This window comes from Podarcis raffonei, chromosome 1, assembly GCF_027172205.1.
Source record: "Podarcis raffonei isolate rPodRaf1 chromosome 1, rPodRaf1.pri, whole genome shotgun sequence".
Lineage (NCBI taxonomy): Eukaryota > Metazoa > Chordata > Lepidosauria > Squamata > Lacertidae > Podarcis > Podarcis raffonei.
This window is the reverse complement of record NC_070602.1, coordinates 119,738,718-119,756,592: the sequence shown is the minus strand read 5'-3', so window position 1 is coordinate 119,756,592 and position 17,875 is coordinate 119,738,718. Positions and strand designations below refer to the sequence as shown.

Below are 17,875 nucleotides of genomic sequence, written 5' to 3'. Positions count from 1 at the left end.
TGTAATTTGCTCTTCAGCTGAGCATGTTGGAGCTTGAATCAAAACCATCTTCTCTGTGAAGTAGGCAGAACTTTCTAATTAGGAGACCGTATTTTTAGAAAATGGGGGAGAAGGAGGGAAACCATCTAGGTCAAAACTTGAGCCCATTGTGTGGAAATGCATTCTGGGAGGGGGGGGATGGCTAGATTGCAGGCGTTAATGCTTTGATTTTAAACTTCTCCTACCCCACCTCCCCCAAAGCTCAGGATGGAAAAATATATAGAACCAAATAATAATTTTTTTAAGGTTTTTTTAAAAAAAAACCAGCAACAGCAACCAGCCTCTCAAAGGATCTGCTGGTTGCAAATACCTTGCAAACAATAGTTTGCATTGATACGGAAAAATGCAGATAACTAGGGCTGCTTTTAATAAACAACAACAATAACAAATGTTACATATTATCAACAGTGTATATGACATTTGGAAAACTGCCACAGAGGTGGCCAATATGGTACTTTCCAGGTACTGTTGGACTACAGCTTCCATCATCCATCTTGGGGCTGATGGGAATTATAGTCAAACAACATCTGGAGGGTGCTACATTGTTCAACCCTAGACTAACCTCAGCAAAAGACAGATCCCTGCTCCTAGGAACTTGTCAAAGGTGCTTCCCAGCCAAAGGAACGTACACGTTCGTTAACTCTATTGTCAAAGAGTTAACGAATTCACACACCTATCTAGTGTCTAGGCAGCTGTTCCCAGGTCTCCACTTTATGGAGCAACAGGAGATCACTTCTTAACAGTTTATATACTGAGTGCTGTCCATGTAGAAAGACTGGGTCATTATAAAGAGAATTAGTGGTTCTTAATTGACCGGGGATTAGGTAGTGCTGTATTGTGTTATTTATGCAAATTGATTTTCTCTGGAGTTAAAGATCTGACTAGGACAAACCTTGTTATGTTGAGCTCATATTTTGCACAATTTGTACATGGTGTCTGTTTGATAATGTGTGGTTTGCTATGCCTAACAAAGGATAACTATTTAAATAAACCTTCCCACAGTGGGCTGCATGCACGCAGCTGGAGACTATGCCTGCATGGCATCTTCCTCTGCTCATCCCTTTTCTGTCCGCTCATGGTACTAGGAGACAGTGGTGCAGAAGAGGGTGGGGAGCCTGACCTGCCCCTTCCTCCTCTTCTTCCAACCCATCTTGTGCTCCACCTCTAGCTCTGAAGCTTCCCCTGCCTCCGACTCTTCTCACCTGGCAGGAACAGTTCCCCACAAATCACTGACCCCTTCTCCAGCTCCCCTTCTCCTGGTTCCCACTTGTCAGCATCCTGCCAGTTGCCAACAGACCTTGCAATGTCAATTGAGGCAGTGCAGGGGGCACTGAGGGAAAGAAGACAACGGATAGGTGGGGAATGTAGCGAACAGGAAGCAGAGAGTTTTGGTATCAAATGCTTCATTTCAGATGGCGCTAATAGTGCTAGGGCAACGTTTCAATGGAAGGATGTTGGCTTTGCGAAAGCTTTAGAAGGAAGTAAAGTAGCACAGTGTAGTATTCTACAAGACAACACTGCATCTGTGCTATCGTGTCTGAAGCACAGCACAAATATTTATTTTTCTGGACTCTGGTCAGGTTTTGCAGGATCTCTAGAAGAAACGAGTTCTAAAGCTGGGGTCAAATTCTTATTTGATAAACGTCCATTCTGATATGTTCAGGAGATTGTGATGGGACAAAGGCAAGGAAAGGGCATTCAGATGTTTACCTGTTCTCCATGTTTTCAGCTCAAATGATACAAAATCAGTGGGGATGATTAAACTAATGAGTTTCCTCCAGGGGAAGCCCACACAAGGATAGTGGAACACACAAGTTGTGTGATGGGGCTTTCCTCCTTTGTGTCTCCCCATATTCCCCAAAGTGGTTCTGAGGGGGTTGGGCTAAAGCCCAGGTTGACATGGGGTAGATGGTGGGTTCATTCCACCTAGCAAGCTGAAATTATTGCTCTGAATTAACAGTGACGTAGTATGGGGTTGAATTTTCCCCTTACAATAGTTATTTTTACTGATCAGATCTTTTAAGTTGTGCTTAATGTGAGCCAACCCTCAGCCACAGAAATATGTGAAGCTGAATATTATTTATTTTGCTATTTCCTATATCCTCCTCCCCCTTCAGACTCTGTGACTCCTGTTTATTAATGCTTCAAGGATGTACTGGAATATAGAATGGAATTTGAGTGCTGGAATGATATCTATCCATCTATCTATCTATCTATCTATCTATCTATCTATCTATCTATCATCTATCTATCTATCTATCTATCATCTATCTATCCTATAGCTGGAATTCTACAAGGGAATTCTTTCTCCACCTAGATTTTATACAATCTGGTTTGCGCTGGAAGCTGAATGATAAGAGGGCTATCTTAAATGCTTAATTTCACCTGGGTGTATTTGACATGTCCTAACATTATTTTAGAAAAGGGTGTTGGGTTCATTTCCACCCCCAGCAAAATTCAACGTACAGTGGTACCTCGGGTTACAGACGCTTCAGGTTACAGACGCTTTAGGTTACAGACTCCGCTAAACCAGAAATAGTACCTCAGGTTAAGAACTTTGCTTCAGGATGAGAACAGAAATCATGCGGTGGCAGTGGGAGGCCCCATTAGCTAAAGTGGTACCTCAGGTTAAGAACAGTTTCACTTTAAGAACGGACCTCCAGAACGAATTAAGTTCTTAACCCAAGGTACCACTGTACTGTATGTCAGAACTCCATAGCCATCGGTGGCTGCATACAAAGGATAACTTCTCAGAGTTTGGGCAGTGGGGTGTTGCTCCTAATTGAAATGACTGTGCAAACATTCATTTTTATGTGTCTGGTGATGGTCTTGGGTCAAGCCAGTTTTGTGTATTTTCATAGCAGAGGAAGAGGAGTGTGTTATAAGATAGCCATCGATGGGAAGATGACTTGGACTGCCACTTAGCCTTGAGTTTCTTAAAGTCCTTGGACAGTGGCCATTTTGGAAGGCGCTCAGAATCTCGAATCAAATTAGAATCCAGCATGCAGTCTCCTCCTCAGTCCCCTGTCAGAATGTAGAGAACAATGAGCATGTGGCAGAACTTGACTCTTCTCTGCATGAGGACTTACTCGTACACTAGCAGTTTTGCTTGTTGTTGTGGTGAGGCCTCTGTTGCAAGGAAATGTGAATCCACAATGTCACCCACCACTGCAACTTCTAGCCCTTCCTTCCAGTGATGGCTGGTGCGTATTGGGACCGATAATATGGAAAGCAGAGGGGGGGCCTACTCAGTGGAGTCTAGATACATATTTAAATTGCTCTGAATATGCTTTTTTAAAAAAAGCTTTTTGAAAAAAATACATTGAATTTTCCATAACGCTCGCCGTTGCCATCTGGTGTCACATTGTAAAGGTAAAGGTAAAGGGACCCCTGACCATTAGGTCCAGTCGTGACCGACTCTGGGGTTGCGGCGCTCATCTCGCTTTATTGGCCGAGGGAGCCAGCGTACAGCTTCTGGGTCATGTGGCCAGCATGACTAAGCCGTTTCTGGCGAACCAGAGCAGCGCACGGAAACGCTGTTTACCTTCCCGCCAGAGCGGTACCTATTTATCTACTTGCATTTTGACATGCTTTCGAACTGCTAGGTTGGCAGGGGCAGGGACCAAGCAACGGGAGCTCACCCCGTCGCGGGGATTCGAACCACCGACCTTCTGATCGACAAGTCCTAGGCTCTGTGGTTTAATCCACAGCGCCACCCGCGTCTCTGGCGTCACATTGTATATTGCACTTTTTATTTGCAGCTGTATAGCTGAGTCCTCATGCTAGTTTTGTCCCCATCATCTTCCTTGATCAATTCTACAAAGGAAACACTGAGACTAAGAAGGTGGGAGCTGACAGGCTAGTGCAGGCATAGGCAAACTCGGCCCTCCAGATGTTTTTGGCCTACAACTCCCATGATCCCTAACTAACAGGACCAGTGGTCAGGGATGATGGGAACTGTAGTTCCAAAACATCTGGAGGGCCAAGTTTGCCTATGCCTGGGCTAGTGCCACCCTGTTGAGTAATTGCAAGCACAAAGGCAGGCATATGGGGAGCTGGAGGCAGGCAGACTGAGGTTGATGGGGTACTGCCCCATAAGAACAGTAGAAGATGTTAGGATATTTCCGTTCCACCTTAAAAGGGAGCAGGCTTTGTGAGTCACAGAGTCTGCGTATTTCCTGTTCACAGGATGTTTATGTTTTCAGTTGCTTTCGTTTTCTCTCCTTGTTGCCTGAGCATACCGAAACAGGCAGTCATGTTTTTCTTTGTTCTGACCAACGCTGAATAAACTGTAAATATGCTCTCCTGCTGTGCATCTTTTGCTGTGTGAATTCTGCTGATAGAGTGTGCACCAGCCTAAGAATGTGGCAATCTATTTCTGAGGCTTCGTGTCGCTAATTGCTGATACTGCGTGTCTACGGGAGATCGATGGATCGTCCGGCAGCCGGCTTGGGGGCTCAGATGGACTCTGTCTCCCTGGCAGTATCCCAACAGAAGAGACGGCTGAATCAGGCCTCTCTATTTATATGTTTTTATTTATTTATTAAATTTGTATACTGCCCTTCATCCGAAGATCACATGGAGGTTCCCAACAGTAAAATATGAAAGGAGAACACAAAATAAACAATAAAACAAACTAACAAACTAACAAACAGAAATCCCAATAGCTCCTTTCCCACAAACACATTTAAAAGGCCTTAGAATGTTAAATTAGAGAAACATTTTTGCCTGGTGTTAAAATATAAATAAAAATGCACAAGTTAAGAAGCAGTTAAAAGCACTTGAAAATATTTTTTTAAAAAAATTAGAGTAATAATAAAAGCAACAGGACCCTCCAACAGAACCCCCTAGACCAGGGGTGCCCAAACTTTTTTCAAAGAGGGCCAGATCTGATGAAGTGAACATGCGTGAGGGCCGACCAAAGTTTTTTTAGGATTGAAGTTGTTGAGCTTTTTTTTTACAATTTTACCACAAAGTTGTTCAGCTTTTTTAATTGGGATTTTACCACAGGACATACTGTGTACTGCCATGGGGACCGCAATTCAACAACATCTGGAGGGCATTTCTAGGGCACCCGCTAAGCTTAGGTAGAACACTCCTAACGTTCTCTCTCAATGAAATCAATAAAAATGCTTAATGATGGAATAATCATTTTGGCATATCCATGAATCTTAGCCACTAGAATCTCATTTGCAACCTCTGGCTCAGGCACATGGGTGGTGCTGTAGAGTGGCAATAGGATTATTAAACAGTATATCTCATTTCTTTGCACTGCACATCTGCAGAGCGTCTTTTGCATAGCAGCTTTCACTTTGATTTATTTCTGCGCTTCTGGTTTGCTATGCACAAAGATTAATTCATTGACGCTTATTGCACGAAATTCAGAGGGAGGGAGGTGAAAAAATAGAGGAGAGTTTGTAGAAGGGAATGCAGTGGTGCCTTTAAGATAATTGTGCTTCCCTCACCACGTCAGAGTTTAAATTCCCTGTGGACACGCCCCTGTCGGTGCTGATAGGTTGGCGAGGCCTGCCCCTCGAGCAGGGCCCCGCCCAGTGCCAACAGCGTGGGGAGGCAGTAAAGGGAGGATGCCAGTCTCTGACCCTTGGCCAAGTTGCACAGGGTCCGGCCATAATGCTGCCTACCAAATAAGGTAAGCAGACTTACGGTTTTCTTCTTTCAACTTTATTTAATATTTAGGAATATTTAATACAGTGGTACCTCAGGTTACATATGCTTCAGGTTACAGTTGCTTCAGGTTACAGACTCCACTAACCCAGAAATAATACCTTGGGTTAAGAACTTTGCTTCAGGATGCGAACAGAAACTGCGTGGTGGCACTGGGAGGCCCCATTAGCTAAAGTGGTGCTTCAGGTTAAGAACAGTTTCAGGTTAAGAACGGACCTCCAGAACGAATTAAGTTCTTAACCCGAGGTTAAGAATGAATTAAGTTCATAATCCGAAGAATCCAGTTCTTAACCTGGCCACTGTACTGTATATAGTTTTTAATCCCATTTTATTTTAATCCCATTTAATCCCATTTTATTTTAATCTCATTTTATTCTTAGCAGCAGCCTGGGCTGGTAGGTTGGGCTGAGAGTAACTTGCCCACAAGCTTACAATGAACCACATGATTTTCAGTGAATTTGCATCTCACGACATAATTACTCATTTCACATGTCCAATGAAACAGACCTATTTATCTGTTAACTTACCATATTAAAACAGGATAAAGGTGGGTGTGATTAACTACAGTGGTACCTTGGTTCCCGAATGGCTTAGTTGTCGAACAAATTGGCTCCCAAATGCCGCAAACCCGGAAATAAGTGTTCTGGTTTGTGAATGTTTTTTGGAAGCTGAATGTCGGACGCAGCTGATGTGGCTTCCAGTTGAGTCGAACCGACTCCCGGAATGGATTAAGTTCAACAACCAAGGTACCACTGTATTCCATGTCTGTAGCCAACACCAAACCCCTGTGATTTGGGACAGAAGTTGTATGAACATATCAAGCAGCCTTAAACCCCCCAAAAAATCCTGACAACTGCAGTTTGCTAAGAGTACTTGTAGCTCTGTGAGGGTAAACTATAGTTCCCATTATTCTCTGGGGGAAATCATGTGCTTTAAATGCATGATGTGCCCACTGCCCAAGTGAGACTATGGGTCCCCTTAGCACACTGTGTGCTTCTCTTTTCATGGTTCCATCTCTAAATTTCTTCTCTCCATACCTTCATCTTGTCAACTTTTCATTCAAGCCTTTTCACCTTCTCTCCATGTTCTTTTTTCCATCCTAAAAGTAATTGCTCTTGAGAAGGGTTGTGGATGAAGGCCCATTTCTCTAGGAAGTCCAGCTCACGCCAAGACATATCCTGTTACCTTTTGTATGGCAAATCAATTTAACGGCTAAGGGGGAGAGATTCTTTCTTCTCAAATGTGCCTTAGGGAACGACGATTTGGTAGCCAGAAAAAAATGGCTACCAGTAATTGCTAGGGGCCTTCAGATCAGTGATGGGGAAAATGTGGTCCTTCAGATGTTGATTGGACTGCCACTCCTATTGAATCCGACCATTAGCCATGCTAGTGTTGATAGGAGCTGGAATCCAACACAATCTATTTCCCTGTTCTTGCTTTGGATGAAGCACAGAGTCTGGAAACTAGAAGGACAGGAAAGAAGAATCAGTGCTTGCTTTTACTCTCATCCATCCCTGCTAATAAAAATGCTTAAAAAATAAAAAAAAGAACATACTGGAGGACGTTCTTGGTAAGAGAATCTGGGTCATGTCCTCCTCTCTCTCTCTCTCTCTCCTCTGTTTCTCATATTCCCAGCAAGTTTGGTGAGCGATGATTCAGTCATCTTGGTAAAAAGCCACTGGGTAGGTCCTGAGTGAATTCTCAAAGGTCAGCCTCATTCGCAAATATAAGCAAGCAGAAGATGCTGCTGCAATCGCTGCTTGAAGAGAGCAAGCACAATGCTTATTACCCTCAGCATCTCAGCAGTGTTGATATTATATTTACTCTGAGAAGTTGCTTTGGCAGGAAGTCATAATCCGAGACAAACCCAAACCCAAATAAGTCCAAACAAATGAAAGGCTGGCCTGTTTTCCTTCACCGTGCAGTAAGATAATTCCACCTAGTTATTAGCTGGCTTTTTCTGCCACCTAGCGGTAGCACACTAAATTCTTTAAATGAAATAACTGCAGAAATTCTCCATAAGTCCCAATTCGGCCATAGAATTGGAAGGGACCATGAGGGTCATCTAGTTTGGAATGTGGGAATCTTTTGCCCAGTGTGGGGCTTGAGAGATTTGGCCTCCTGCAACAGCCTCTAACGGGCTTGCCGATCAGGAGGTTGGCGGTTCGAATCCCCACATGGGGTGAGCTCCTGTTGTTCGGTCCCAGCTCCTGCCCACCTAGCAGTTCAAAAGCACGTCAAAGTGCAAGTAGATAAATAGGTACCACTCCGGCGGGAAGGTAAACGGCGTTTCTGTGCGCTGCTCTGGCTTCGCCAGAAGCGGCTTAGTCATGCTGGCCACATGACCCGGAAAAACTGTCTGCGGACAAACGCCGGCTCCCTCAGCCTATAGAGCGAGATGAGCGCTGCAACCCCAGAGTCGTCCGTGACTGGACCTAACGGTCAGGGGTATCTTTACCTTTTTATCAGCCTCATTAAAAGAGAAACGGTGAGGTCATCATCATTGCCATCTTTTCTAAGATGGCGGCGCGTGTAGATGCAGCGGCTGGTTGCTCCTTAACTCAGAATTTGGCTTTTTTGTCCTGCCAAAATAGACTTGTTTATAGTCGGCAGGACATGTTATCTATTCGGCTACGGAGTGAGTGCTGCACAAATTGTGAGTGTCTCCGCGTCTGCAAGGAGGATTTTCTGACTTCAAAGAACTGGGGAGTAAAGAGACACAGGAGAGACCGTAAACAGAAGAGAGGCTGCAGAGGAGGAAGGCGATTAAGGCAATTAAGGCTAAAGACACAACGCTATAACTTACCGCTTCCCAGCATTTTCTATGCTAACGTGAGATCTTTGGGGAATAAGCTGGAGGAGTGGAAATTGTGGATAGCAACGGAGAAAACTGTGAGTGAATGCTGTCTTCTGCTGCTTACAGAAACTTGGCTGACACCATTTACTCCTGACTCAGCCATAGAACTAACGGGCTATACACTGTTCCGCCATGATAGAACAGAGGACTCTGGTAAAAGAAGGGGGGGAGGTTTGTGTGCATACGTGAATAACAGCTGGTGCACAAACCACGCTGTGATAGCTAGCCACTGCTCTCCAACTGTGGAATTTATGACGCTTAAATGCAGACCTATATATATCCCCCGAGAATTTACAGCAGTACTGATAACTATAGTATACATTGCACCTGATGCGAACACCAAAGAGGCAATGGGTCTTCTGCATGATGCCATTAGCAGACAACAAGGCAAGTATCCCGAGGCTGCATTTCTTGTATGCGGGGATTTCAACCAGGCAGATTTGAAAGTGGTTCTACCTAAATTCTATCAACACATAAAGTGTGCAACCAGGGGAGAAAAGACTCTGGACAGGCTGTATACAAATGTTAAACAGGCCTATAAGGCCGAACCATTGGCACATCTAGGCCAATCTGATCATGTGTCCCTGCTCCTGACTCCTGAATATATTCCATTGAGGAAACGGACTCCAGCTATAAAGAGGGATATTACAATATGGCCAGCTGAAGCATCCCAACAACTACAAGACTGTTTTCATGACACCGATTGGGAGGTATTCGCCCAACAGGATATAGAGACTCATACTGAGCAAGTGTTGGACTATATCAGGTTCTGCACTGACAATGTAACACAGAGGCGCCGGATAAAGATCTACCCAAACAGGAAGCCCTGGATGACAAGGGAGGTCCAGGGGTTGCTAAAGGCAAGAAATACTGCTTTCAGAAGTGGAAATAAGTCGCTGTACAGCTTAGCTAGAGCGGATCTAAAGAGAGGTATCCGTGTAGCAAAGGAGGCGTATAGACAGCGGCTGGAGAATCATCTACAAAGTAACAACACCAGGCAGGTGTGGCAAGGTGTACAAGAATTAACAGGGTATAAATCCAAGGATTCCCTGGCAGACGAGGGAGGGGCATCCCTCGCAGAGGATTTGAATGCCTTTTTTGCCCGTTTTGAAGTAACATCGGCAGCAACACCTGCTGAGGCTTTACCACCACCACCACCACTCCCTGGGAAGGCTTTGCCATCATCACTACCATCACCATCATCAGTACAAAGGAATGTAGCAGTCTCTGTGGAAAAAGAAGAGATGAGGAAGGTGTTGAAGGGAATCAACCCAAGGAAGGCCACAGGGCCAGATGGGGTAGCTGGAAGGGTATTGAGAGACTGTGCAGATCAACTAGCAGGAGTTTTCACTGGGATTTTAAATCGATCCCTAGCCCAGGCTATTGTTCCATCCTGCCTAAAGTCCTCTATTATCGTTCCAATAGCAAAAAAACCTAACCCGGAAGAACTGAATGACTTTCGTCCAGTAGCACTCACACCTATAATCATGAAGTGCTTTGAAAAGCTGGTACGAAATCATGTCATTGCCTGCCTACCAGAGGGACTGGACACATTCCAATTTGCTTATAAAACGAAAAGATCGACAGAGGACGCTGTGGCGATTGCCCTCCATGCCGTCCTTGCACATTTGGAGCAGCGGGGGGGTTATGCCAGACTGCTTTTTTTAGATTTCAGCTCGGCATTTAATACCATTCTACCACAGCGTCTGATGTCTAAACTGGAAGATCTGGGGCTTCCGTTATCACTTTGTGGGTGGATATTGGACTTTTTGTCAGACCGCTCCCAGAGGGTTCGGTTGGGCCCTTATACCTCTAAAATGCTTAAGACTAACATAGGAACACCACAGGGATGCGTACTCAGTCCGCTCCTTTATATTCTCTACACGTACGATTGTGTCGCTGCTCACCCTAGTAATAGGGTTGTCAAATTTGCAGATGACACAACCGTGATTGGGCTCATCCCTGAAAGGGAGGGTGAAACGCACTATAGAGATGAGGTGGAGCGGCTGACAGAGTGGTGCAGAGCTAACAACTTGCTCATAAATACAAGGAAGACAAAGGAGCTTGTGGTGGACTTCAGGAGACAGAAGAGCAATATCCAGCCACTTTTGATTGATGGGGTCTGTGTGGAGAGGGTAACAACGTTCAGATTTTTGGGCATTGAATTACAAGAGGATCTGTCCTGGAGTGTCAACACAAGGGGGCTTGTGAAGAAGGCGCAGCAGAGACTGTACTTTTTGAGAATTCTAAGGAAAAACCATCTTCCGCAGAAACTGCTGCTTGCCTTCTATCACTGTGCCATTGAGAGCGTGCTCACTTATGGCTTATGTGTGTGGTACGGAAGCTGTACTACCCAGGACAGGATGGGGTTGTGCAGAGTTGTTAAGGCAGCAGAGAGCATTGTTGGCTGCCCACTCTCCACCTTAGAGCAGATTTATGCCACAAGGTGCCATAGGAAGGCACTGGACATAGTAAAAGATCCATCGCATCCTGGTCACTGTCTCTTCGAGCTCCTGCCGTCGGGACGGAGATACAGGACGATGAAGACAAGAACGAGCCGTCTTAAGAACAGCTTCTTCTCCAGAGCGATCTCAGCCCTGAATGGGAAGCCTGGACTTTGAAAGTCATCTAATCTTCCTTGCTGTACTATACTGTATTGTTTTAATTAGTGTTTTTATGGAGCAGTCGAGTAATTTCGTTGTCCCTGAGAGGGGGCAATGACAATAAAGATATTATTATTATTATTATTATTATTATTACTCCAGAATACGATTTAATTTTATTTTAAACATCACTGTCTCGCCTCAGAAAGGATATTGTAGAATGTGGAAAGGTTCAGAAAAGGGCAACCGGAATGATCCCTGTGTAGGAAAATCACAGCATTTGGGTGTTTTTGCTTTTTTGTTTTTTTAAATTCAGAGAAAAGGTGAGAGGGTGAAAGTTTATAAAATTCTGCAAGGCATGAAGAAAGTAAGCAGAGAGAAGTTTTTCTCCCTCATAACACTAGAACTCGTGGACATGCAATGAAGCTGGGTGGTTTTAAAAGGGGGTTAGACAAATTCATGGGGGATAAGGCTCTAAATTAGTGATGTATGGACCATAAAGAGAGCTGGACCATAAAGAAGGCTGATTGCCAAAGAATTGGTGGTTTTGAATTATGGTGCTGGAGGAGACTTGAGAGTCCCATGGACTTCAAGAAGATCAAACCTATCCATTCTTAAGGAAATCAGCCCTGAGTGCTCACTGGAAGGACAGATCCTGAAGCTGAGGCTCCAATACTTTGGCCACCTCATGAGAAGAGAAAAGACCCTGATGTTGGGAAAGATGGAGGGCACAAGGAGAAGGAGATGACAAAGATGGTTGAACAGTGTTCTCGAAGCTAGCAGCATGAGTTTGACCAAACTGCGGGAGGCAGTGGAAGACAGGAGTGCCTGGCGTGCTCTGGTCCATGGGGTCACAAAGAGTTGGACATGACTAAACGACTAAACAACAACAAAGGCTCTAAATGGCTACGAGCTGCGATGCCTACGCTCTGCTGCCACAGTCAGAGACATTAATGCTTCTGAATACCTGTTGCTGTAAACCACAAGAGGGAAGAGGGCTTCTGTTCTGAGGTCCTGCTTGTGGGTTCCCTACAGAGAGCTGGACTAGATGGGCCTGAACCAACAGCCTCTTCTTGTGTTCCTTTGTCCTCGTATTCCTTTTAGAGGTTGCTGGGAGTTGTAGCTTTGTGATGGGTAAACTATGGTTCCCAGAATTGGAGGGGGAAAATGTGTGCTTTAAAAATACAGTGGTACCTCAGGTTACATACACTTCAGGTTACATACGCTTCAGGTTAAAGACTCTGCTAACCCAGAAATAGTGCTTCAGGTTAAGAACTTTGCTTCAGGATGAGAACAGAAATCATGCTCCAGCAGTGCAGCAGCAGCAGCAGGAGGAGGCCCCATTAGCTAAAGTGGTGCTTCAGGTTAAGAAATGTTTCAGGTTAAGTACGGACCTCTGGAACGAATTAAGTACTTAACCTGAGGTACCACTGTATGGCCCGTAAACATCCAATGTTCAGCAGCCTCAGCCCTGATAGGTAAAGGTAAAGAAGCCCCGGATGGTTAAGTCCAGTCAAACATGACTATGGGGTTGCGGTGCTCATCTCGCTTTCAGGCTGAGGGAGCCAGCGTTTGTCTGCAGACAGCTTTCCCGGTCATGTGGCCAGCAGGACTAAACTGCTTCTGGCACAACGGGACACCGTGACAGAAACCAGAGCGCACAGAAACACCCTTTACCTTCCCGCCGCAGCGGTACCTATTTATTTACTTGAACTGGTGTGCTTTCGAACTGCTAGGTTGGCAGGAGCTGGATGGAGCAACGGGAGCTCACCTTGCCGCGGAGATTCAAACCGCTGACCTTCTGATCAGCAAGCCCAAGAGGCTCAGTAGTTTAGACCACAGCGCCTGTCACTTGGTGGATTATTATTATTATTATTATTAGTTTTGTTTCCCTTTCCTCTCTTTCTAACACCTGGCTTGTGACTGAGGGAGACTCACTTTGGCAACAATTTCTCTTGCTTCTTTTGATCTGACTATTTTATTTGTTACTTTTGTTTTTCATAGTTTTAAAAAACAGTTTGATGACTGTATATGTGATAAAGTATATGTGCGGATGACAGTGCATGTTCAGACAACAGCTTCATGAAAAGGAGTTGGGTGGTTCTGGTTGTGGGCATGGGGAAAACCAAACAGGTAATGCACATTAAGGGGCAAAACATCTCTGGCCCCTCTCTGGTGTGTACAACAACATGCAAATGCAACGTGAGACAAAGTGAGGGGGGGGGGAAATGACCTCTCTGCATTTTAAGCCACTAATGTGTACATAGACTAAGGCTTCATATGCACCATACTTTTAAAGCACCCTCCCAAATCCTGAGAACTACAAGGGGGGAAAAGGTTGCTGGGAGTTGTAGCTATGTGGTGGGGAAAACTACAGTTCCCAGGATTTTTTTGGGGGAGTGGAATGGGCTTTAAATGTATGGTATGTACACAATCTACATTTAGCAGCCCCAGCGCAAGGCCTGTAACTTTGTGGTTTATTTGAAAGCGAGCTAGAGATCTTCTTTTAACTCAGAAACCTCTGTTTCTATTCTGAACAACTTTGTCATTTCTGAAGGTGACACATTAAGTGAGCCATAGTCCACATGCCAAACATCAGAGGACAGAGTGTAACAGGAACCATGAATTATCCGCTCATGCTAGGCATCAGAGCTCAAACAACCGGGTTAGATTTTTTTTGTCGTGCAGGCCAAGAAATGAGAGTGTGGGTAGGTAATAGTTAACAACACATCTGTTTCACTTTGGGTTGCTTTCACAATTGGCAGAATAGCTTTACTCGAGTTAGGGCACAAACTCCAGGGCTGGAACTAGACACATTATAAAAAAAACAAGTTTCAGGAAAACATGTTGTAAACCTCAAAATGGGAAATCACATTGCTGAAAGTCGGAACTCCACAGCACCACCTGGTGTCGCAGCGATATAACACATTTTAAACGCTTTTAAAAAACTAATGTAGCTGAGTCCCAACTTAGAGCTATTGCCTTGCTTTTCTTTTTCAAAAATAAAAAATAAGCCATGGCTCATGGTTTGTAAGCAGCAGGAAGCCAGGATCTATTCCTGCATGTCGCAAACAAGTGAAGAAGCACATGCACCTCATGAGGAGTTGTCATTCTGTTGTTACCTCTTGACACATTCTGTTGTCACCGTGTAGTAAAATGAAGCCACTTATATTGCTTTCTGTTCTCCTTTCTTTTAGAACTAGATACCGAAGAGGTTGCCTGCACACAGAATGGCCAGGTGTATCTGAACAGAGACATTTGGAAGCCGTCCCCGTGCCAGATTTGCGTTTGCGACAGCGGAGCCATTCTCTGCGATGAGATCCAATGTCTCGATGTGCTGGAATGTGAAAATCCACAGGTCCCTCCGGGAGAGTGCTGCCTTGTGTGTCCAAACACAGCCCGCAATGGATTTGAAGGCGCTATTGGTAAGATTGCTTCAAATGTGATAATTGGGGCCCAGTTGCATGCTGGGATATATAGCAGCTTCTTTGATGTGTACACACTTGCCTGAGTCAATGTGGCACGGGAGATGGGCACTTGTGCATACTCACCACACCCAGAACACCTAGAACAGGCACCCCAAACTCGGCCCTCCAGCTGTTTAGGGACTACAACTCCCATCATCCCTAGCTAACAGGACCAGCGGTCAGGGATGATGGGAATTATAGTCCCAAAACAGCTGGAGGGCCAAGTTTGGGGGTGCCTGACCTAGAACCTAGGGAGCAGTGCAGTTGTATGCGTTTATGATTCATGTAGTCTTTCCTTTGCAGAAGAGGCAATAGTTAATTCAGTCCATCTAGGTAAGGATATGGTTGTATCGGTCTATTTCCAGTTACTTACAAGTTTATTCTGCCCTATTGCTGCACAAACCCCCTCAGTTGTTGTTGTTGTTGTTGTTGTTGTTGTTGTTGTTGTTGTTCTCCTCCTCCTCCTCCTCCTCCTCCTCCTCCTCCTTCTTTGCAGTGCTTCCCTCCTTAAAAGAATCTTTAGGCGTACTCTCATTTTGACTCAAGAAAACCACCATTTTATAGCTAAAATTGGGAAAAATAAATACAGTACAGTGGTACCTCTGGTTACGAACGTTCCTGGTTACACACACTGTGGGTTACGAACTCCGCTAACCCAGAAGTAGCTCCTGGTTGCGAACTTTGCCCCAGGATGCTAGCGGAAATCGCGCGCCAGAGATGCCATTAGCAAAATCAACCTCAGGTTAAGAAGAGTTTACAGTTACGAACGGATCTCCAGAATGGATTCCATTCATAACCGGAAGTACCACTGTAAATGGACAAAAGTACAAAGATTCACAAAATGTTTAAGGGTATGTGTACCCCTGCACCCCCCGAAAAAGCACTGATTATTATTATATTAAAACACATATATTCAAAAGTTACCATACAGCTTTGTCCATTGCCATAATATCACAGAATAACCACTTCAATCCTTGGTCCTTCGTCGCTGTCCTGTCGGCTTGCCAAGTACCCTCAATAGGAACCCAACTCCCGATCTGATTTTTGCATATTTTAAAACGTATTTTCTCTCAGAATACCCATTTCTAGAAGTGTTTCCCCCTCAAAATATACATTTTAACACACGCAAAATTGAAAATAGTGTCAGGCAGGGCTGGCCCACACACGAGGCCAGGCTGGTAGGGTACACTAGAGGCAGCAGACCCTGATGGAGATCTTTCTCTCTCTCCCCCCCTTGTTCCTGATGTAGATTTTGCCTCACCCCTTCTTCCCTGGTGGGATGGGGGGGGGGAGGAAGCCATTTTGGGCTCCACCTCAGGTGTCAACATGTCTTGGGCCAGCCCTGTTGCCGGGACATACAGAAAGCGCAAAAGCCAGGGGGATAATTCAGTTATGATCCACACTTTAGTCTAAGATGTGTGGTTCAGATCAGTTCAGGCTGAAGGAATTCACAAAGATAAAATGGCTCAAGCAGACTTAAAGGTAAAGGGACCCCTGACCATTAGGTCCAGTCGTGGCCAACTCTGAGGTTGCGGCGCTCATCTCGCTTTATTGGCCGAGGGAGCCGGCGTACAGCTTCCGGGTCATGTGGCCAGCATGACTAAGCCGCTTCTGGCGAACCAGAGCAGCGCACGGAAATGCCATTTACCTTCCCGCTGGAGTGGTACTTATTTATCTACTTGCAATTTGACATGCTTTCGAACTGCTAGGTTGGCAGGAGCAGAGACTGAGCAACAGGAGCTCACCCCATCGCGGGGATTCGAACTGCCGACAGCGCTGTTTAACCCACAGCGCCACCCACACCCCCAAGCAGACTTAGGTGGAGATATTACTATGCACCATGTGTGAATATGGTGGTGTTGGTGGGACACAGTTCAGTGCAGTAGAGGCTGGCCCATTAAAGCGAGTGAGGCACAGCTCCCATCAATCTCAGTCTGTCTTCAGCTAGCCCCCCACCCCACCTGCCTTCTTACTAGAAACCAGTCCAGGGGGCAGCACCGCCTCCAATAGCGTACCCTCCAACATTTCTCCGATGAAAACAGGGATGTCCTATTCCATAATACCGCACCCATCTGACTGGGTTGCCCCAGCAACTCTGGACAGCTTCCAACATAGATAAAAACATAATAAAACTATGCCCAGCATACCTGAAGGAGCGTCTCCACCCCCATCGTTCAACCTGGACACTGAGGTCCAGCTCCAAGGGCCTTCTGGCGGTTCCCTCCACTTCGAGAAGTGAGGTTACAGGGAACCAGGCAGAGGGCCTTCTCAGTAGTGGCGCCCGCCCTGTGGAATGCCCCCCCCGTCAGATGTCAAGGAAATAAGCAACTATCTGACATTTAGAAGACATCTGAAGGCAGCCCTGTTTAGGGAAGTTTTTAATGATTGTTGTTTTAATGTATTTTTAATCTTTTGTTGGAGGCCGCCCAGAGTGGCTGGGGAAACCCAGCCAGATTTGGGGGGGGTAGAAACAAATAATAATAATAATAATAATAATAATAATAATAATTATTATTATTATTATTCAGGGCTGCCTTCAGGTGTCTTCTAAATGTTGTATAGTTACTTATCTCTTTGGCTTGGGAGTCACATAACTCCATACCCTCCAATGTTTCTCTGGTGAAAATAGGGACTTCCAAGGAAAAGTGGGACCTTCCAGAATCAAATAATTAAAAAAATGGGACGGCTTTTGTAAATCTGGGACTGGAAAATAGGGACCATCCACCAAAGACCCAATGATAGCTCATGTGGTTCATGCTTGAAGTTTTAGGCTATATTCCCAGCCACATATTAGCTTCAGTTCCTAACTTCCCTATCTTCCTCTGGCAACTGGACCAGTGTTTACACCATCCTAGATTGTTTCCATGGTAACCTACTCCCCCCCCCCGAATTGCTGCCCTGCTGTGCGGTTCATTCTTTATGGAGAATCCGCATGATATTGTTGTCACATCATTGTAGTCTCATTCTTTCCTTTTAATTTTGTATAGCAAAATGGTGCAATCTGGCAGGAAAAAGAAACCCGTAATTAAAGTCTTACCTCCCCCTACAACTTCCCATAGAAAGGGAAACTGACAACAGGATATTAAGAAAGGCTATTCAAGGATAATTAAGAGGCTATTCATTACCAATCCTTCAGCTGTGGCCAACAAGAAAAAACAGTGAGGTCAGGCCCTGCAATCAGGAAGTGTTCAATTAACATTGAAAGGACTTTTTTCTGAATGAAG

General features: G+C 45.1%; 1 protein-coding gene across 2 annotated transcripts in view; it reads left to right on the top strand.

Annotated features, from left to right (window-relative positions):
- The window catches only part of COL5A2 (collagen type V alpha 2 chain), a 186,965-nt gene that overhangs the window by 79,136 nt on the left and 89,954 nt on the right, over positions 1-17,875 (top strand). For both annotated transcript variants that reach the window (XM_053360184.1, XM_053360191.1), the window contains one exon: positions 14,382-14,609. In XM_053360184.1, coding sequence (XP_053216159.1) covers positions 14,382-14,609 — 228 coding nt within the window. The remainder of the gene's footprint in view (positions 1-14,381; positions 14,610-17,875) is intronic.